The sequence below is a fragment of the Schistocerca americana genome, chromosome 5 (genome assembly GCF_021461395.2).
Source record: "Schistocerca americana isolate TAMUIC-IGC-003095 chromosome 5, iqSchAmer2.1, whole genome shotgun sequence".
Classification (NCBI taxonomy): Eukaryota; Metazoa; Arthropoda; class Insecta; order Orthoptera; family Acrididae; genus Schistocerca; species Schistocerca americana.
Window position 1 is genome coordinate 470,746,745 of NC_060123.1, and position 22,762 is coordinate 470,769,506.

The 22,762-nt window shown below is 40.4% G+C and overlaps 1 protein-coding gene across 1 annotated transcript in view; it reads left to right on the forward strand.

Annotated features, from left to right (window-relative positions):
- The window catches only part of LOC124615994 (pickpocket protein 28-like), a 262,701-nt gene extending 240,155 nt beyond the window's left edge, over positions 1-22,546 (forward strand). Inside the window, exon 11 of the mRNA XM_047144203.1 lies at positions 22,363-22,546. Coding sequence (XP_047000159.1) covers positions 22,363-22,466 — 104 coding nt within the window. The 3' untranslated portion in view covers positions 22,467-22,546. The remainder of the gene's footprint in view (positions 1-22,362) is intronic.
- Positions 22,547-22,762: the final 216 nt, after the last annotated feature.

Sequence of the window (22,762 nt, forward strand, 5' to 3'; positions counted from 1 at the left end):
AAGAACTAACCAGCATTTACATCAATGTCTGCCTACTCACACTTCCCATGCAAGCCACAGACAGTTCAAGCAAACAAAATGCTAATGGCTACAGTATTTTGGGGCAAGAAATGTATTTTACATGCTGACATAGTGCTGCTAGGGACAATACTGACCAGTGTGATTGCATATTGTGAATCACTGAGATACATTCAAAACACAAAGACACATGTTTTGGGCAGGTGTCATTTCTGTTGCACAATAATGCCCAACTGCTTGCTGCTACATCAACTCAACCATTTCCTTAAGGATTCACAGGGGTCTACAAGTAATTTATTATTTTACTTGTCAGTTATTATTTATTCTTTTCATTTGAGCAGTATCATGATCAGAAAGTCACTTTGTCCTAGAGTCTAAATTGAAACACCATTTTCTCACTACTGGCATCACTATTGTGTAGCTTGGTGCTTAAGTGGATGTAAAAAGGTACAAGACTTGTTAAATCTACAACATCTACATTTATATGACTATTCTGCTTCCAGAGATAAGCCTACAAACATAAAGGCCTGAGTCTCAAACCCCAATTAGTCTAAGGATTGTTTTGTCAGTTATTGCTTCTTTCACTTTTGATAACACTTTGTTAGTATAGAAAGCAATGTTACCCTATGGTTCAGAGCTCACATAAAATGACAGGTCCCCTTGCAGCTGGCTGAGTAGGGAAGAAGGCAAGAGAAAACATACCACCATGAATATGGCATACTCTGTTAAGCATTTGGATGTTCAAACCAATCATCAAGTTGCTGACAGTGTTACTTATCAACATTAGTCTTGCGTCATAAAATGCCAACAACTTGAAGAGTAACCATGAACTTCTTAAAAAATTGAAACTAACTGATTTAACTGAGTACCTCAGCTTCTGCATTGTCCTATGGACTTTCTGACAGATGATACCTATCCATTTTATTTACTGAAGCCATCATATAACAGTAAAGATGATGATGTAGTAATTTCATTTCAGAACAAATTATTGTGTCTGTACTATTCTGTAACCTTTCCCCCAAATAATCTAAAAGAAATGTACTTGTAACCACATATGATGATTTGCAATTAAGGTCTGTTATCAGCTAGTGTGTGGTCTTTATGCCTTATACAGCATTTTTAATAATCCAATGTATCAGCTATATAACAAGATGCTGAATGCATGTTTTTTATTAAAATCATTAAACTTTTGTAAACCTGAGACATTTCCTCGATGTTCCATAAATGCTTGGAGAGGTCCTAGTAGCCATTCCATCTAGCTCTTACAAAAAAAAAAAAAAAAAAAAAGAATATCAAATTAGTCACTTAATATTAAATCACAGATTCATACAGGAAAATAAAATACAGATCCAATAACTACAATCACAGCCGATTGAGTGCATACTTATTAATAAGTTAGGAAAATTGATATGCATAGTTCCACTATATTATAAATTTTTCTCAGTATTCTAGACACATTAAGAAAACCCCAAGATGGCGTGAATTGTTAAAATAAAGGTGCCATTTATTTCAATTTGGTTTTGCAACCATGCTGCCATGGAGCAATAACTTTTATTAACAGTCACATCTGAGTGGAATCACTTCAGAATGGCCCACCTAAGAGCCAGGGGGTCACCCCCAGGCAACTACCAAAAAAGCCACAGGAGAGGTCAGTGCAACCTCTCCAGTATAGCAGGCTACAGGGACTACTTTTTTACTGGTGGACACACTCCACTGAGGTGATAAAACCAATGAGGACATCCTCTCCAGACAAACTCTGATTCAGGTTCTCATTGGTGCAACTTGGTTTTTAGCTCACTCATAAGAATTATTGCATAAGTTGCAGTTCTTATCTTAGCATTTAATGGCCTCCATTATCAGTCATGTTTAGAGCCATACTGGTAAGAATCTGGTTGTGCCACGGGAGGATGTACATGGCCACCACAAATGTCAAAATTACGAGTGTGTCCAGTCTGCTCTGTGATGCGACAGCACAGCACAGCCCGGTGCTACTTGGATAAGAGCTGCCACATATGATTTGATTTCATTTGATTTCCTTTGCTTTCAAATCTCATTTTTCTCATGATCAACAATACCTACCAACTTTGTCTCAAGGCAGTTCCCCACATTGTTAGTATTTAGGACTCCTCAGGGACTGGACGAACATTTTATTCTTCTTTGATATATTTCTCTTACAAATTCTTACCCATGTGAACTGGTGATATTACAGAAAATACGGTATTGTGGACTGGTATCATCCCATTCTGTAAATATTACCTTGGATTCTATTGCATTTAATGCTTCAGAACACGTAAATTCAAGTGACTTTCTCCTTTTCTGTTACTTGTTTGTGGTCTTCCCTCCCAGCTCTTATTCCACAATATTATCTGGCTGAAAACATCTGCTACACTGTGGCTGTTACATGTTTGATCTCCAATGCTGCCACAGTCATGGAGACAGAAGATCTTCAGGCAAGCTATCAATTACCTAAAAACAGGGGAAGAAGCTAGGACAGCAGGTCCAATAATCACAATTTAATTGAGTTATCTTGGTGAGACTCATTATTCTTCATTAAATACTTATTTGTATATGTAATATAACAACAAATGTTCAACAGCTACAAACATGATCCTGGAACATAAGGGCTACAAACTCACTGTTACTGTGACAGACACAGGCAGATATATGTAAAGGCAAAGAGGTTGGGCAGAGATGTCAGTCGACACTGAAGTACAGAGGCAAAGATGTTGAATGACAAGTGATGTGCAAGGGGCGACAACTTGAAATTAGCGGAGGTTGAGGCCTGTTGTGTAATGGGAAGAGAGAATATATTGAAGGGCAAGTTCCCCTCTCTGGAGTTCTGATAGGTTGGTGTCAGTGGGAAGTATCCAGATAACCCGGACGGTGTAACACTGTGCCAAGATGTGCTGGCCGTGCACCAAGGCATGTTTAGCCACAGGGTGATCCTCATTACCAACAAACACTGTCTGCCTGTGTCCCTTCATGCAAATGGACAGTTTGTTGCTGGTCATTCCCAAATAGAATGCTTCACAGTGTAGGCATGTCAGTTGGTAAATCACGTGGGTGCTTTCACACGTGGCTCTGCCTTTGATCGGTACACCTTCCGGGTTACAGGACTGGAGTAGGTGGTGGTGGGAGGGTGCATGGGACATATAGTGTGTTGTACATTGGCAAAAAATATCCACAAATTATATTTTTAATAAGAATAGGCACCTTCATCATAAGTGATGTCCCTTTTGGATAAACAAAGATTAAATTCTAAGATGCATATCACTTTCTAAAAGTCCTGTCTTGCTTCAAAGAATAAATGATCATGGGTTGCAAAAAGTTAAATTGCACTGCACCTTGCAGTTCATTTGCAGACAGAAAATTCCACTTTTTCAATGTTTAGTATTTTGCACAAGCACTTTCACTCTTTTAATGAGCTTTACAACATTTTCTCATGAAGATGTCCACACCTTCAACAGGTGCAAGTGGTGGTTAGTAAGAAAATGCACTGCTATCAGTTCCCTTGGAGGTAGTTCTCCTCCGCCACAGTACATGAAAAAATTAGACAAAATACTATACTTTAGTACACTCACTTTTACTTCTAACTAAGTATAAGGAAAAATGTTTCACACTAATGGCAAATAATAGTCATTACTACATAAATAAATACATTACACAGTTTTCATAACATCACAATAATTAGCACAAAAATTGACTATAATACTAAAGGTGGGATGTAGTAAAAATTTAAAATCAAGTCCACATTACACTACAAAACATTATTCTAGGTCATAACTCTGTCTCAAACTGGTTGAACTTGAAAGATTTGGATTTCTTTTCCATTTGCAAAATCACTAAAATGCCAAGTCCTGGTTAGAAATTCACATCATTTGTGGACTCATATCACTTTTATGTCCAAAATATGTACATTACCTCTAGATAAAACGCAAGATGTGCAGTAGCATAGATTTACTAAACATTACATTATGAAAAAAGAATAGAGTCACCATCACATAACTGAATTACTACTCAAATCAAAATTATGGGGATGGAAGTTGTACCACATCATTGCCATACTTTTCCACTCTACTCTTGAGTACTACTCTCATTCAACCAGAAAATTAAATCCTCACAAAATCACAAAATGTTACCAAATAGTTGACTTGTCAGAATATTCACATCACTCTAGCACCACAGTTATCAGTTAATCAGCAAAATTACTTTTCTTAGTTCCAGTATTACCACTTTGAGCTCATAATTCTTCAGAACACAAGTAGAATTTTTCAGGTAACCTATAGATCTGATAATGCAGCATTATATGACTTGTACCTCTTATTTCCTTAATGTTAGAAGAGGCTGTACCATGACACACTTCTATAGGAGATAGTTGTCTCCATATACTGATTGCACAGAACACAAACACTTCTGTTACCACACAATTAATATTAATACCTAGTATTCAAGATTATTTTTACTGCATATTGCCTCTACTGCTGCACCAAATTACACTAATTTCACACATGAGCTGATTACTTTATATGTTAATTATAGTTTTCAGATAATCTGCACCTTCTCCTCCACATATGCTGACACATTTCATTTTCTGTTGACTGTCCCTCTTTGTCTGACAGAAATTCTTTAACCATAACACCGATTTACTTTCATCTTATTTTATAAAAGCAGAATAAAGACAGTATCACATAGATTTTTACCAAATACCACTGCTGTTTTTTTATTGCCTTTTCTCCCATCCTTGTATGGTTCCATTACTTATCACCATCACAACATGATATATATAGATAACACTGGAGAAGCCGGCCGCGGTGGTCTAGCAGTTCTAGGCGCTCAGTCCGGAACCGCGCGACTGCTACGGTCGCAGGTTCAAATCCTGCCTCGGGCATGGATGTGTGTGATGTCCTTACGTTAGTTAGGTTTAAGTAGTTCTAAGTTCTAGGGGACTGATGACCACAGATGTTAAGTCCCATAGTGCTCAGAGCCATTTGAACCATTTTTGAACACTGGAGAAACCTTTTCTAAAATATTCCTATACTAAAGTACCCTGCTGTAAAAATCACATAAAAGTCGAAGATAGAATGTTTCTGATTCACTTATAAACTGCAGATAGCACAGGAGAAGAGTTTGACTACCTCAGGAAACATGAAAAATGAGACAGAAGCTGGACTAAGCATTATCGTCACATAATCGAATCCAACACAGAATGTTGTACCCCCTATTTGCTTGTAAGTCTTACTCCTGGTTCAATACACACTCCATTCTCCTAATGAAATCAATACTACCCATGCTCAGAAACATTTTAAACTCTCATGGATCAATATTTAAATATCTAATTGGTGATAAATAGGGTTTCAGGTTAAGAATATTCTTCAATCCAAAAATCCTGTTAGTCTTTGTGTAAACCAATTCATAAGAGCTGTTGTGGGCAATGCGTACCACTCTGTAAGGACCATGATACGCATGCTAAAACTTCTTTATCTCATCATTTACTTTGCTAGATTTTTCTTTGGTTTTGATGAGGACAAGATCACCTATTCTGAAACTAGTCAGATTCACTCCTTTGTCATGCCTTCTCTTCCTTCCTGCTGATTTCTTTTTCATCATCTCTTTAGCCAATCTGATCTTTTTGACCTGTGCTACTTCACTTCCCAGAGTGAAATCCACTTCTTTTCTGATGATGTTGCTGGGCCTCTCGTCGAACATAAGCTCACATGGGGCATATCCTGTTGATTTGTTCCATAAGTTGTTGATAATATTTTCAAAATGTCGAATATGACCAGCCCAAGCAATGTGTTTCTTACTAAAGTAAGTCCTGCACAGTCTATTAATCTCCTTCGCAACCCTTTCACTCATGTTACCTTGTGGAAAATAGGTAGAAGTCTTTATGTGTTTTACGCTGTGCATTGCCATACAGTGTTCAAACCTCTCAGAAACAAATTGCAGACCATTGTCAAACAAAAGTGATTCTGGTACCCCTACATTGTAAAAGTAATCAGATGTCAACTTCTCAATTACAGTATTAGTATTTGCCTTCTTAATTGGATACAGTTTTACATATTTTGAGAATGTGTCCAAAACAACAAAAATATATTTACAACCTCCTGTAGATGCAAGCACAACATTCCTAGAAGGTCAACTGCTATAAGCTCTTTAGGTTCACTAGGAAGAACAGAATGCACTAAGCCTTTTGATGGCACACCAGTTGTCTTTACTCTCTGACATTTATCACACCTTTCTAGTCTCTGCTTAACCCTTCTCACAAATATTACTGTCTCTTGTATCTTAGTTACTATTTTCTGGTCCCATAATGTCCATAACTCTCATGCAAGTAGTCAATAAATTTAACAGCATGCTGGGCAGGAAAGCACAATTTCCAGTCCTGATCATTCAAAATTTTCCTCCTAAACAATAATCCTTTGTGTATAGTACAGTAGTGTTTCACCTTTGGCATGTTGTCTGAATTTTAATACTCCTTAACCAACCTTAAATTTTGGTCCTCATTCTACTCCCTTCTCATCTGCTTGCAAATTGTCCTAATAAGCTTTTCATCTTTCACTCCCTGCAAATAAAACAACCTACTTGTTCTTCGTGGTTCTCACTACTGCCAGTGTGCTTCTTTCCTGCTGACATCCTAGATAATTCATCAGCCACAATATTGTCTCCACCTTTTACATACCTTACCTCCAAATCAAATTGTTGCAAATACACCTAGTTAACATTGTGTGTTTCAGCCTGCACTTCTGAAGGTAACTCAAAACCTTATGATCAGTATTCATATGGTCTTATGTCCAAGCAAATAGTACTCAAACTTTTGAAAACCAAAAATAATTGCCAAAGCCTCTAATTCAGAAATGTAATCGTTATTTTCATGTGATTGTATTGTTCTGCTAGCAAAAGCAATAGTTTTGTGTTCAACCCCAATCTCAGTAGGTACTAATTGGAAAATTTCTACCCCCAAACCACAAAAACTTGTATCACTACTCATACAGAATGGCAGTGATAAATTTGGATGTCCTAACATCTTACTATTTACTAATTCATTTTCCAAACTCTGAAATGCCTCTTCACACTCCTCTGTCTAATGCCAAACCACATTCTTTTTCAACAAATCACCAAGGCAAGGACAGTTAAAATGACTGATCTGATACAAACTTTTGGTAGAAGCCAAGCAAGTCAAACATACACTATGTGATCAAAAGTATCCAGACACCCCTAAAAACATATGTTTTTCATATTATGTGCATTGTGCTGCCACCTACTGCCAGGTACTCCATATCAGTGACATCAACAGTCATTAGACATCGCGAGAGAACATAATGGGGTGTTCCATGGAACTCACGGACTTCGAACGTGGTCAGGTGATTGGGTGTCACTTGTGTCATACACCTGTACACAAGATTTCCACACTCCTAAACATCCCTAGGTCCACTGTTTCTGATGTGGTAGTGAAGTGGAAATATGAAGGGACACATACAGCATAAAAGCATACAGGTCAACCTCGTCTGTTGACTGAGAGATTGCTGACAGTTGAAGAGGGTCGTAATCTGTAATAGGCAGTCATCTATCCAGACCATCACACAGAAATTCCAAATAGCATCAGGATCCACTGCAAGTACAATGACAGTTAGGCAGGAGGTGAGAAAACTTGGATTTCATGGTCGAGCGGCAGCTCATAAGCCACACATAATGCCGGTAAATGCCAAACGATGCCTCACTTGGTGTAAGGAGCGTAAACATTGAATGACTGAACAGTGGAAAAACATTGTGTGGAGTGACAAATCACAGTATACAATGTGGCAATCTGATGGCAGTGTGTGGGCATGGCAAATCCCCAGTGAATGTCATCTGCCAGCATGTGTAGTGCCAACAGTAAAATTTGTAGGCGGTGATGTTACGGTGTGGTCATGTTTTTTTATGGAGGGGACTTGTTGTTGTTTTGTGTGGCACTATCACAACACAGGTCTACATTGATATTTTAAGCACCTTCTTGATTCCCACTGTTAAAGAGCTATTCGGGGATGGTGATTGCATCTTTCAACATGATCGAGCACCTGTTTGTAATGCACGGCCTGTGGCAGAGTCACTACACAACAATAACATCCTTGTAATGGACTGGCCTGCACAGAGTCCTGACCTGAATCCTTTAGAACACCTTTGGGATGTTTTGTAACACCGACTACATGCCAAACCTCACTGACTGACACTGATACCTCTCCTCAGTGCAGCACTCCATAAGAATGGGCTGCCATTCCCCAAGAAACCTGATTGAACATACACCTGCAAGAGTGGAAGCTGTCATCAAGGCTAAGGGTGGGCCAATATCATATTGAATTCCAGCATTACCAACGGAGGGCACCACGAACTTGTAAGTCATTTTCAGCCAGGTGTCCAGACACTTTTGATCACATAGTGTAGCTTTAAGATCCTTCTTGTTCTTGGGGGTGATAAATCTGCAATAGCAGCAAGCTTTTCTGCATCAGGCTGTATACCTTCCTCATTAATCCTGTGACCCAAAAATGAGATTTCCTTCTTTACAAATTCAGATTTACTTAATTTTAGTTTCATACCTCCCCTATAAACAGCTCTCAGTACTTCATTCAGAATCTTACAGTGCTTAAACCATTCTGCACTCGCTACTAGGATATCATCTACATATACTGTGATTTCTTTGGTTCATATCTCACCTAGCGCCTTGTCAACAGTGTTGATAAAAACACAAATACACAGACAGACAAATTCAGATCAAATGGCAGTGCACAGTATTGATAACACTTACCTTCATGTAAAAATACTGTACATGGCCTAGATTCTTTGGCCAAACTGATATTCCAGTAGCCACAAGCCTCATCAAACGAAGTCAGAAACTTACATCCATGGAACTTTTGCAAAATTTCACCTATGTTAGCTGGTCTGTCACTCTCCCCTTCTATGATTTCATTTAACTTCCTGGGATTCAGAACCAACCTGACACAGCCGTGTTTTTCTTCACAACCACAAGTGAGTTGTTATACCTGCTGGTTGACTTTTCAATAATCCCCCATGAGACCCTCTTTTGAATTTCTCTTCTCACAGCTTCCTTTTTTGAAAATGGAATAATATAAGACTTCTTGAAAAATGGTTCATGATCCTTAAACTTTTATTTGCACTCAAAATCTTTTACCAAACCTGGCCTGTCTGAAAATGCCTTACAGTTGCTCAGGAGAATACCTTTTAATTCCTCCCTTTGATTATTTGTAATACCTCTAATATCCTCAACTCTCTCTATTATTTCCAACCTCACTCTCTCCTCTTCTTCTTCTTCCTCAGTAACCTGCACAATGGTCAAAACTCTTATTGGCAAATCTAATTCAGTTTGCACATACTTGTCCATACCTTCCAAAAATGATACTTCGTACCTACTTCTGTTGCACTTGAAACGAAACTTACCACTAGCAATATCAATATTTACACACCATTTGCACAAGAAATTAATCCCAAATATTATATCAATGCTGAGTTTTGAATCACCAAGAAATTCCACTCCAACAGCTGTCCTGCCAATTCCACAGTTAATAGTACCTCTCATTTCTCTCTCTTTGGTAGCTTACCAGTAGCTCCAATAATTTTTATTCCACAAACATGCATCACTAGTATGCCCTCTGTGTTCTTAATAGATTCAAAAAATGCCTGTGAAATGCCAGTCAAATCACCACCATTATCCTGTAGATACTTAATATGTATACCTTGTACACTTGCTGTTATTACAGGACACCACATTTCCTTTTTACTTATCATGTGATCTTCTTCATACAACAAATCCTCATTAATCCTCTCCCTGGAAAAACTATCATCCTGCTTACCAAAACAATTATCAGACACAGTCAAATGACAGAAAGGATGGTCCTCTTCTTCATTACTGTTATAACGTCAAGTTGAACACCTATATCTCAAACGACACAACACATATAAGTCACAGAGCAAGTTGACAAGCAAGACATGTGAACACAGTAACATTCGAATGAGCACTGAGTCCAAGTCTAGCGGCCACTGGCTGCCTGGCCGGTTAGGTGGTGCGGCTGCTGCATGGCTGGCACACAACGTCGCATGTAGAGGACGCGCGTAATTGCGCGGCTGCACTTTGAATGATCGGCGAGTCACAACACTTTTCCCCCCTTTGAAATTTTTTCACTGGTCTTGACAGAGGTGGCCTGTAGATTGATAATGTCCATAGGCGTTGTTTGACTGGCCTGTCCATAGGCGTTGTTTGACTGGCCATAAAGTCTCGAGGAGGAGGCTTCCCGTACGGACGGAAGTGTCCCCAATGATAACGGGTCAAGATGACAGGAGACGTAGGGGTCAAATCTGCTAGGGCCCCTTGCACCAATCTGCCCGTTGCGGCAAGTCCAGTTGATATAACAGGAGACATGGGCGATGTGTCGGCGTCCGTAGGAGAAGGAGGCAAGTAGATTGGCTCTGACAGATGATGGTCATCCGGTTCCTGCATGGGCACGTCTCCTGGTGGAGTCCGTTCTTGTACTGGCACCGAGATGACAGTGAGAGGGCTGCTTTGTGAGTAATGAGATATGCCAAGAGCCCGAGCGTCAGGTAGAGCTGAAGGTGGTGAGGCAGCATTCGGAACAGGCGTTGCCGGCACACGAGGCCGAAGCTGGTCCGAATGACGCACTGCCACACCCGTGTCCACCTGGATTTCATACAGGCGTCGACGGTAAGATGCGGCCCGGACTCCATTTTGGCCGCCTGCCATATCCCCGTACCCAGACAAGGTCGTCAGCAATAAACCGGCCACGCGAAGGCACCCGTGGCCGTGAGGTGGAAGGCCACAGACGATGAAGTAGCGTGCGGGGCTGTCGGCCATGTAAGAGCTCAGCTGAGCTGTGGTCACCCATGGGGGTGAAACGGTAAGAAGCCAGAAACTGGGGAAGCGCATCATCAGCAGCAGAAGAAGTCAGGAGTTTCCGCATCTGAGCTTTAAATGTGCGGACCAGTTGTCCAGCCTCACCGTTTGATTGTGGATGGAATGGAGGGGCCGTGACATGCATAATGCCCTGACGAGCACAAAAATCCGCAAAATCGGAAGAGGCAAATTGCGGATCATTATCAGTAACAAGAGTAGAGGGAAGGCCTTCCAAAGAAAAAATGCGGGCGAGAGCACTTGTGGTTGACGCGGTGGTAGGCGACATGCAACGGACAATGAAAGGAAAGTTAGAGTAGGCGTCAATTACGAGGAGCCAATAAGTACCTAAAAAAGGTCCTGCGAAGTCAGCATGAATGCGCTCCCAGGGCATCTCAGGTGAAAGCCACGGTGACAAAGATGACTTCGGGGCGGCGGCCTGTGATGCACAAGGGCCGCAGGCAGCGACCATGTGTGCTATTTCAGAGTCAATGCCACGCCAGTACACATGACAGCGCACCAGAGATTTTGTGCGAAACACACCCCAGTGCCCTTGGTGAAGGAGGCGCAAGACCGAAGCACGCAAAGACGCAGGTACCACAACACGCGGTGAAGCATTGTCGGTGGAAAGGAGGATAACACCATCCCTAGCCATGAGGCGGTAGCGCAAAGCGTAGTAGTTCCGCAATGGGTCAGAAGTCTTAGCGGATGGACAATCTGGCCAACCCTTCTGAATGCAGCGTAAAACCCAGGAGAGGGTAGGATCAGAACCCGTAGCCGCCGCCAGCCGGTCCCCTGTGATGGGGAATCCGTCCACAACCCGCTGCTCGGCAACATCCAGATGGAAACATAAAAGTTCATCCTTATCGAATGCCAGATCAGGACCCATGGGAAGGCGAGACAGTGCATCAGCATTCGCATGTTGAGCCGTCGGCCGGAAATGAATCTCATAATTGAAACGAGACAAGTAAAGAGCCCAACGCTGGAGGCGGTGTGCAGCCTTGTCGGGAAGTGACGATGATGGATAAAACAAGGAAACAAGCGGTTTGTGATCCGTAACAAGGTGAAATTTAGATCCATAGAGAAATACACCAAACTTATGAAGAGCATAAATAATGGCCAAAGCTTCTTTTTCAATTTGAGAATACTTTTGTTGGGCATCTGTGAGTGTTTTGGAGGCATAAGCAATGGGTTGTTCAGAGCCGTCTGAAAAACAGTGCAAAAGGACTGCACCGACCCCGTATAGAGAGGCGTCCGTGGCAAGAACAAGATGTTGGCCAGGTCGATACGTAACCAGGCACAGGGCCTGTTTCAGCATAGTCTTCAATTTCTGGAAAGCTGCATCACATGACGCGGATCAGTGAAAAGATATGTTTTTATGCAACAGGTGATGCAACGGCTGAGTCACCAAAGCAGCAGATGGTAAGAACTTGTGATAGTATGCTATTTTCCCAAGGAAGGCCTGCAGTTCCTTAACAGATGTAGGGCGAGGAAGGGCATCGATCACAGCGACAGTTTGCTGAAGCGGACGAATACCATCCCAAGAGAGTTGAAACCTCAAGTACGTGATAGATGCCTGAAAAAATTGTGATTTCTGAATATTACACTTAAGACCGGCAGTCTGTAAGACATGAAAAAGTGTGCAGAGATTTTGAAGACGTTCTTCAGTGGTGGAGCCAGTGACAACAATGTCGTCCATGTAATTGATACACCCAGGGACAGGGAGCAATAATTGTGCCAAGAATCACTGAAAGAGAGCAGGGTCGCCAGCAACCCCGAATGGCAAGCGTTGGTATTGATAGAGGCCGAAAGGTGTGTTAAGGACCAGAAACTGCCAGGAAGCAGCGTCGAGAGGAAGTTGATGATAAGCTTCTGACAGGTCAATTTTAGAAAAATACTGGCCTCCAGCAAGTTTAGTGAACAGTTCTTCAGGTCGGGGCATAGGGTAAGTGTCAATGAGGCATTGAGCATTTACAGTGGCCTTGAAATCGCCACAGAGACGAATATCACCATTGAGCTTAGCAACGACAACGACAGGAGAGGACCACTCACTGGAAGTGACAGGAAGCAAGACCCCTGAAGTAGTGAGACGATCCAGCTCCCATTTTACCCGACCACAAAGGGCCATAGGAATGGGCCGAGCCCGAAAAAACTTAGGGTTTGAGTGTGATATGAGCTTCAAAGTCGTTTGCACGGCCTAACCCAGGAGAAAAAAGGGATGAAAATGTCGTTGACAAGGAATCCAATTGAGCATAAGGAATAGCATCAGAGACGATATTGACAGAGTCATCTATGGAGAACGCAAAAACGTGAAAGGCATCGAAACCAAAAAGATTCTCTGCATTGCTCTGGTTGACCACAAATATGGGAACAGTGCAAACGATGGATTTGTAAGAGACCTCAGCATTAAATTGTCTCAAGAGAGAAATCTTCTGTTTATTGTACGTCCGTAATTGCCGAGTGACAGGTGATAGGAGTGGAGAACCCAACTGAAGATACGTCTGAGAATTAATTATAGTGGCAGCAGAACCGGTATCCACCAGCATGCGAACATCCCAACCAAGGATTTGGACAATGAGGAATAACTTCCCTGAAAGGGAAGAAGTGCAATTGACAGACAACACAGAACCAGAATCAGCATCATGTTCATGAACATCATGTATGCAGCCAGATTTTCAACGGAAGACACATGACCTTTCTTTTTGCAATTGTGACACACAGCCCAACGTTGGGGACAATCCTCGTGTGAATGTTCTGTGTTGCCGGGGGTTTTGCTGCAGTTTCTTAGCGGGTTGTTTACGGTTAGGCCAAGGCTGCGCCTGGGAGGGCACTGCGGCCACGTTGGCCAACGGGGACGCGCCGCACACGTCGTCAACAGCGCACAGAGGTTGTATTTCCCCGACGTCACCCCACGCCTCTATTTGCACCCCAGCAAGAGGACTTCATCTAGAGTCGTATTCGCCAACTGAAGGGCACGTTGCCGAACTTCTTTGTCGGGCGCCGACCAGATAATAGCATTCCGTACCATGGAAGCGTCAGTAACAAATTGACACCGAGAAGTTCAGCAGCCCAAGCACGATAGGATTGATGCGGTTGTTTTTGACAACGATAAAAGGCAACACGAGAGGCTACCACATGCATTTGCTTTTGAAAATAGACAGACACAAGGGAGCACATTTCAGCAAAGGACAAAGACGCAGGATCTTTCAAAGGAGCCAATTGCGACAACAACCGATACATTTGAGGTGAAATCCAGGAAAGGAACAGAGACTTACATGTTTGTTCATCTGTGACATGAAATGCCAAGAAGTGCTGTCGAAGACATTTTTCATAATCAGACCAGTCTTCCGCCGTCTCGTCGTAAGGAGGAAAAGGAGGTATAGCCAACGACGAGAAACACCAGGCATTTGACGCCATGACGAAATTGTGAATCACCGATGTTAGAAGCGTTTGTTGTTCAATGAGACCTTGTAACAGTTGCTCAACAGTAGCCATGGAAACCTGTGGGTCAACGATGAAAAGGAAAAATCCACTACCTCATCACCAATTGTTATAATGTCAAGTTGAACACCTATATTTCAAATGGCACAACACATATAAGTCACAGAACAAGTTGACAAGCAAGACATATGAACACGGTAACATTCGAATGAGCACTGAGTCCAAGTCTAGCGGCCGCTGGATGGCTGGCCGTTTAGGTGGCACGGCTGCTGCATGGCTGGCACACAGCGCCGCATGTAGAGGATGCGCGTAATTGCGCGGTGGCACTTTGAATGATCGGCGAGTCACAACAATTACCACTCTCTAACTCTAACTCTCCATTAGGCCTAATATTATCCTCCTTTATTCTTTCTGTACTTAACACACTGCCATCACTATCAATGATAAATTGAAGTACCTTGTCCACAGCACTACTGGATTCATCATTGCTATCATCATTACAACTACTGTCAGAATCAGACCCACTGCCACCATAATTGCCCTCAAATACTTGGCTCATTAGTTGATTCTTGTTTCCAGCATTAGATCACAAAGCAAAACACCTGAATTCTTTATGTCCTCTTAAAAACTTATCATCCATTTTGACACTTTGGACATCCTGAGCAACAGCAACAGCATCACTTAATTTTATTGTAGTAACTTCATCCTCTCTTTTTACAGGATAAACATTGCTACACACCATCATTCAACATCTCACTAGAATTAGAATTTACACTCATCTTACTACTATCATTTACATTACCCTTACCTGTGATTACAGCACATTTATATGCATGTGGCTCTTCATCACTACCTGCTCTAGTGTGAGCCAGAACTGGAGCATTTTGTAGTTTAAATGGTTTACCATCTTCTCCTCCAGTTCTGTTCCTTGACTTTCTCCTACCATTTCTGTGCCCATTCTGGCTATCTTCCACCCAATCATTTCTTGAATTTCTACGACAATTAGTTCTGTTCATCCTATTTACCTGAAACTCTCTCCCTGATTGATTATTATCACCAAAATTCCTCCTATGGTCTTCCACTGAGAGCTTCACCCTCTCCACTTTATCAACATAATTTAAAAACTCACTAATATTACCCCTAGGGACAGGTACAAGCAAATCTCTAACTTTATGAGGCAACTTGGTTTCTAAGTCCATAATTATTGATTCACTACCTAGCTCTTTGTCCAAATATTTCAGTTTGCTTATCCAAAACTGACAGAAACCTTTCACAGTACCCTTCCTAGAGCCAAATCTCTCCCATCCCCAAAATTCACTCAAAATTCCCATTTGCTTCTCTTTCATTGAAAAAGGCTTTCTTAAAGCTATTCCACAAAGTACAACTATCAGCTACCTGAGCTGCGCATCCATAAACACCCCCTTTCAAAAAACCTCCTGCAAATGGCATTTTCTCTTTGTCATTCCATGTTTCAGGCAAATCATTAAATTTCCTAATTAAATACAGTTGCTGCACTTCCCCATATAGTTCAAAATCATTAAATTTTTTACAACGAACAAATGAAGGACTGTTTGGCATACTAAACACTCTATGCTTAGGATTTTGTACCTCTTCCATCTTTTACCCCTTTCAGCCAATCTTGAATCTACATTTTTATTTACTTTTACCAGTTTTTCCTCTACCACTACCACACACTTGGTTTCTATCTCTGTTTACAAATCATTTTTAATCTGATTGATTTGTTTCTCAAGTTAACCCTATTTTCAGCACAACATTTCCTGGCTGCTTTGACTTCATCTTTACACTGTTCCTCAGAAGCCTCCACCCTCCTACTTTAGTCATCACAAAGTTTCTTTCTCTCTTCTACACATATACTACTCATTAATGTTAGTTTCTCATTAGTATTCTGTACTACTTTCTTTGTCTTTTCATCATGATCTTTCACTACTGACTCAACCTTCTTATTTAATTCTGAAAGATTAGAACTGACTACCTTAATTTCCTTTTTAATTTTTTTTAAGCTAGCCATGTCAGTTTTAATGCTATCAGTTTTATTTTCCACCCTACTAATGTCCGATTTCATACTCATACCACTCAAACTACTAATGGAAAATGGAAATGAGCGTTTGGCGTCAGTGGCCGGGAGGCCCCTCGCGGGGCAGGTCCGGCCGCCATATCGCAGGTCTTATTACAGTCGGCGCCACATTGGGCGACCTGCACGCCGGATGGGGATGAAATGATGATGAACACAACACAACACCCAGTCCCTGAGCGGAGAAAATCTCCGACCCAGCCGGGAATCGAACCCGGGCCCAGAGGACGGCAATCCGTCACGCTGACCACTCAGCTACTGGGGCGGACACCAACTACTAGTAATTTACCTTAACATTGCTTCCAATTTTCCATCTGCCATAAACTTTTGCCTTTGCTGTCTTTTGCTACTAGATTCTTCCTCCTTAGCCTTAACAATTTCACCCACTTCAGTACTGTTTTCGTCCATTTTGCTCACATCACCACAAAATGCATATGACACTTTTATCATCTCATCTACAATATGACTTTTGACCCTATCATTCAGAGTTACATTCATTTATGATTTATAACCACTATCAGCTATCGAATCAGTCCCCATTAAGTCTATCTGATAATTTAAAAACTTAAACTCTACTACTTTGTTACCAATCACATCACTCCCATTTTGGCCATTCTCTCCCATCACACTGTCTTGTTCATTAAGGTCACTCATTATGTAGCACTTAATATAAAATGGCTTTTGCTATGAATTACCTTATTTCTATTCACTCATCTCCTGCTGCTGCTGTGGTTACTCCCACTCATCCAAAACCCTCTTGTTTACATCAGGTGGGTTGACTCCAGCTGGTATGCTGATTGGCTGCTGCAGCTGTTCTTCGTAATGGCTGCTCCGACAAGCTTGATTCCAGGATGGCTGCTGTGTCCAACATTTGTAATGGTTGCCTCCATAACCTTGGCCAACGATCTTTTGTTGCTATACTGTGTTGTTTATGCTTCCTATCGCATTACTTGTTGACGTGCAATCAAACTTCCAGAATACTGTAATTACTTTTCATTGTCAATTAGTCTGTTCACTGTTCTCAATAATACTGGTGCCACAATTACTTTAAATTCAGTCACTCCATTCAATCTGCACTGTTCACTGTTCAAAGTTTGCAAATCCTTGTTTATTGTGTCCAAATACAATATTCCTCACCCGAAAGGGCACCATATGTGATGTTCACCTGACTTACTTCTTCATTGATAGTCCTTGGTGTCGACGTACTGCATTGTTATACTGGCTGAAAAATAGCGGGTGACTGTTGTAAATGATGTAGCCAACAGTGCACAATTGTGTTTCACAGTTCTTTACTTTCACTGTTCACAACCCCCCAATATTATACAATTATATTCTTCAGTCCAGAGACTGGTTTGATGCAGCCCTCCATGCTACTCTACCCTGTGCAGGCTTCTTCATCTCCAAGTACCTATTGCAACCTACATCCTTCTGAATCTGCTTAGTGTATTCATCTCTTTGTCTCCCTCTAAAATTTTTACCCTCCACACTGCCCTCCAATACTAAACTGGTGAACCCCTTATGCCTCAGAAAATGTCCTATCAACCGATCCCTTCTTCTAGTCAAGTTGTGCCTCAAATTTCTCTTCTCCTCAATTCTATTCAGTACCTCCTCATTAGTTACATGGTCTACCCATCTGATCTTCAGCATTCTTCTGTAACACCACATTTCAAAAGCTTTTATTCCCTTCTTGTCTAAACTATTTATCATCCATGTTTTAGTTCCATATAAATACTCTCAGAAAAGACTTCCTGACACTTAAGTAGCTATGAGCAGTAAAAACCTAACCACACAGTTCACAGTTCTTGCAGAATGATACAGTACATGTGACACTATTTTTCAAATAAATTAAACAGACATTGTTACTAATTGTTCTAACACAAGGCCTATTTGTGTTATACTTATTCCACTGTTAACTTGATGCGTTATTGTTAATCTAACCAGTACATATTTCATGTATGAAAATCGGCAGTGGACTGACTGTCTCGGGACCAAAAATTGGTCCTTTATATATCCTCACAATATTAGGCACTGAAAGTAATACACTGTTTGATGTTTAAGTTACAGAAATTACAGTTAAAACATAACTCATTCAATTAACTGAATACATTAAGAAATTCCTTCCTTTTAACAGTTCCTTCTACCACAAAGGTTAGGCTGAACTAATTGTTTAAATAATGAAACTAACAGATATAGTTATACAAACTATACTTTTGACAAACCTGGTAATTATTTTGGATGTAATAACAGGCTGGCTTTGCTAATATGTTTTCGAATAGAGCTAAATAAATACTTTAAGAATCCTAGTAGTTCTTCTTCCAAATGTTTATAATTAGTACAAAATTTACATATGTTTATAAGTCAACAGTATAATCTAAGTCACAAAACAATTACTGATTTCACCCTATAGTAATTTGTAGCAAAAGATATTAACTAGGAATAGCCAAATAAATTAGGAAATAAATTACATACACAAAACTAAGCACAAAATTAGGCCTTGTGCTAAATTCCTTAAGATTGAGGGCCAAGCTTTCTCTTCTATGAAAATGCAGATTATTCTCATGCATGTTAATGGTAATTAGGCAAAAATTAATTTAAGGAGGCAGATGGCAAAACAAGAGGGGAAGTAAAGAAATCCCAGCTTGCTTCGCCACACAGGGACTGTTACTTTTTTATGAAGACTCCAAAGAAACCCACAAAGATATTTTCCATGCAATAAAGAACGTTACAGAATCTAGTAGCTTTTATCTGAATCAAGTAAGTGCATACAGTGCTGAGAATTCTCCAGTGAACTATGGCAAAAAGATTTTGTTTTTTATCTTACTGAAAAACGAAAATCCATCCTTTTTTATAGCTAATTATAACTACCATGTCATAAATAGTACTTTAAAACATGGTGTTTGTGATGCAGAGGCGTTAGTTCTCAAAACCTACAGTGAATTTGGTTCTGCTGCATCAAATGCTCAGAGTTTATGGAGATCGAGTTGAAGGAAATATTGTGACTCTGTACAAGATGGCTCTCACTACTTCCTGCAGTTGACAGAAATGTATGCTGCTGGCTTGAAATCAATTCTTATTTTATTTCAAAGCACGAAGAATACTTTTCAAGACTGATTTGGCAGTTTGTGATGTCAAATGGGGAGCATGATTCTGAAGGAACTTTACATTCACTTCCTGAATGTTATCTACGTTTTCTGAAGCATATTTTGGCCCTGTTTGAAACTGTTGTTAGAAAACTGAAAAATACCTCAGTTACTTCTGTTGAGCTGGGCAGAATAATATGGGACCTTAAAGCAAGCCAGAAGGCAGGAGACAAGACAGATTCTTAGGGAGCAAAGCTCATGAAATTGTGGAAGGAACACTAAAATCACAGAGATCGAGTTTTGAAAACGTTGCACACTCTTTTTAGTCACATTGCATTTGTTATTTGTCCTATAACTATGACTTTTCTGAGAACAATGTGTTCAACCTGTTTACAAGTTTTTCACTTACAGAAGAAGAAGATATTCATCTCCAATGGTGCTATATTTTAAAGGTTACCTGCAAACTGAATCTCAACCTGGGTGAAGATCAGTTATACAATCAATTCTGTGATTTCTAGACTACATATGGGGGAACTGATAAAAGTATAACAAAGACCAAATTTGGGTATATTATAAGCAGCAGACACAACTAACAATCCCCAATTGCTTTAGGTCGTACATATTTTCAGTTGCTATGAGTAACTCATTTGCTGGAAGAATCATCAGTATGATGAAGAACCAGTGATCAAAAGAAAGAAAGAAAGCATATGTCCATAGCCTTAGTAAAAGGAGAGCTTCAAGCTTCAATCTTCAAATAAAGGTGAACTTTCCTGAAAGTTGTGGTGGATTTTTGAATTTTCTTAAAGAGCAGGGGGCAGGAGAAAGGGTGGGGGGAAGGGGGGGGGGACAGTGCAAATCTACTGAAAGCAGCAAAGACCAACACAAAATATGCACTAAAAACTACAAAACAGTAATCATGTTACTTTTGGGCCTTTTCTTCAAAATTTGTCTCTCTCTTTTTTATCTGATCTTTGAACTGAACTTATTCTGTTGCCTGTAAATGTTTATTTAAAAATTCATTTCACGTTTAAACAACAAATCCATACATTACAAAGAAGAATGGAATGGAGAAGATTTTCTTTTTATTTGTTTGTTAACACAATATTAAAATTAAATTTTGATATGTTAAGAAACTATAGGTACCATACAACAAATTGGTTATATTACTTATATTTGTAGTAAACTGTTAGCATATTATTTATTCTCTGCAACTGAGAAGTTGTCCAGCCCAGGGTTTCTGGAAAAGTGGCATCCATAACTCCATATAACTGTCAAGGCATTTGTGGTCTGAACCACAGTATGGGGTCTTACAATATCCTGCTGAAGTATGCCATTTTGTGCCCTGGTCATAAATGGTATGACAGCAGGTTGGCTTTGGCATTATTGTTACACACTGGCAAGTATATCAGACATGCTGTCATATGCAATAGCGCCCCACACCATGATTCCATGAGTTGGAGACGTATGGATATTGAGAAGCATCACTTTCTGTGACCTTTCAACAAGTCATCAACAAACAGGTTGCCAGCAGTCTGCTGACCACAAGCAGAAGCAAGCCTTATTGCTTAATACCTCAGAATGCCACTGAATATCACAGCTGACTCTTTTTCTACTTCATAAAAGTGTGGTATAGCATCAGCAGTAAAAGACACCAGGTAATTTGAGTTCTCAACCCAGTTTCCAGTAATCTGTTCCTGATCGTTAGGGGTGACACAGTGCCTATACCACTGCCCAGATTTAAGCTGTTGTCATCTGTCCATTCCTCAGAGCTAGCTGAATAGTCCTATGATCTTCTCATGGTGTAGTCCTATTGTAAGGCCTGAACCTACTCTTCTTGGCATATTGTTGCCCTGAGTCCATCTCGTCAATGTTAATGATTCAACAATCCTCAAAGTTCAAAAGATGGTGATAAGCTTCATGTGTACATCACCTGGACATGCTGTGTTGGAATCTCCAGCTGAAAGTTTGCTGTGACATTAGAAACAGCTAACAGCAATCACATACACCATTCATCATCAGTAGGAACGCCCTTTTTTCTGTACCAAAAACACAGTTTGCAACCACAGTAAATACTGGGAGAGCACTTTGTACTTGTGTGAGATTGAATGTGACCTCATTAAATTGGTGCCAGAGGAGAAAAGCAACAGAGCTGCATGCTTCCCCTTCTACACTGTGTCTGCCTGCAATGAAATCCCCACCAGTACCATTGTCCCTCCCCTGCTCAGGCATAAGCCAATTGTTCACACTCCAAGCAAATATTTATTTGAAAGAACTAGTATATTTTTCATCCATTCCTTTAGCGCTTCTTATAAATGTTTGGTCCTTACTTTTTAAACATGTATGAGATGAGAAAGGAAGATTCATATTAATGTTAACAATGGAAAATCCAGGATGGAATTTAACAACATTATGAAAAGGATAGTTGCTACTCATCATATAGTGGAGATGCTGAGACACAGATAGGTATAACAGAAAGACTGTCAGAAAGTGAGCTTTCGGCCAACTAGGCCTTCATCAAAGACAGATACCATACATGCACATACTCACGCAACATTTGTATGAGTTTGTGTGTGTATGTTGTCTGTCTCTGATGAAGGCCCTGTTGGCTGAAAGCTCACTATCTGACAGTCTCTTTGTTGTCCCTATCTGCGACTCAGCATCCCCACTATATGGTGAGTGGCAACTATTCTTTTCACAATATTGTCTATTAAGTCAGAATGATGCATGCTCACGAATTGGAAATAAAGTGTTACCTTACTAACAACATTATATATGAAGACATAATATAATTGCATTGAATATAAAATGTTTAAGTGACATTTCATTTCTTTCAATAGCGAATTGTGGTGGCCTGCTGGGACTGTTCCTGGGATTCAGTGTCCTGAGCCTCATCGAATTTATATACTTCCTCACAGCACGAGCATTGTGTTACTTTTCATAATGTTCATAAAGAAACCTGCTTCAAAGAAATACTGCAGTAAAATATCTGTCAGAAATGTATTCAAAATTTGATATTAAAGAGCAAACATTTTTTCAAGGAAAATAATGCCACAGAATTACTCATGCCCCCTCTCACTCCTGCATCATTACACATTGTTTTCCTCTGGCTCCACAAACAATTTTCCTTCCAAGATTTCTATATCTAAACTGTCACCTTTTCATTAGCAACTTACAAGACTGGAAAACAACTACAAAAGTTTGCCTTCTAGCTCAAATACTCTGCTCAAGAATTGCAGG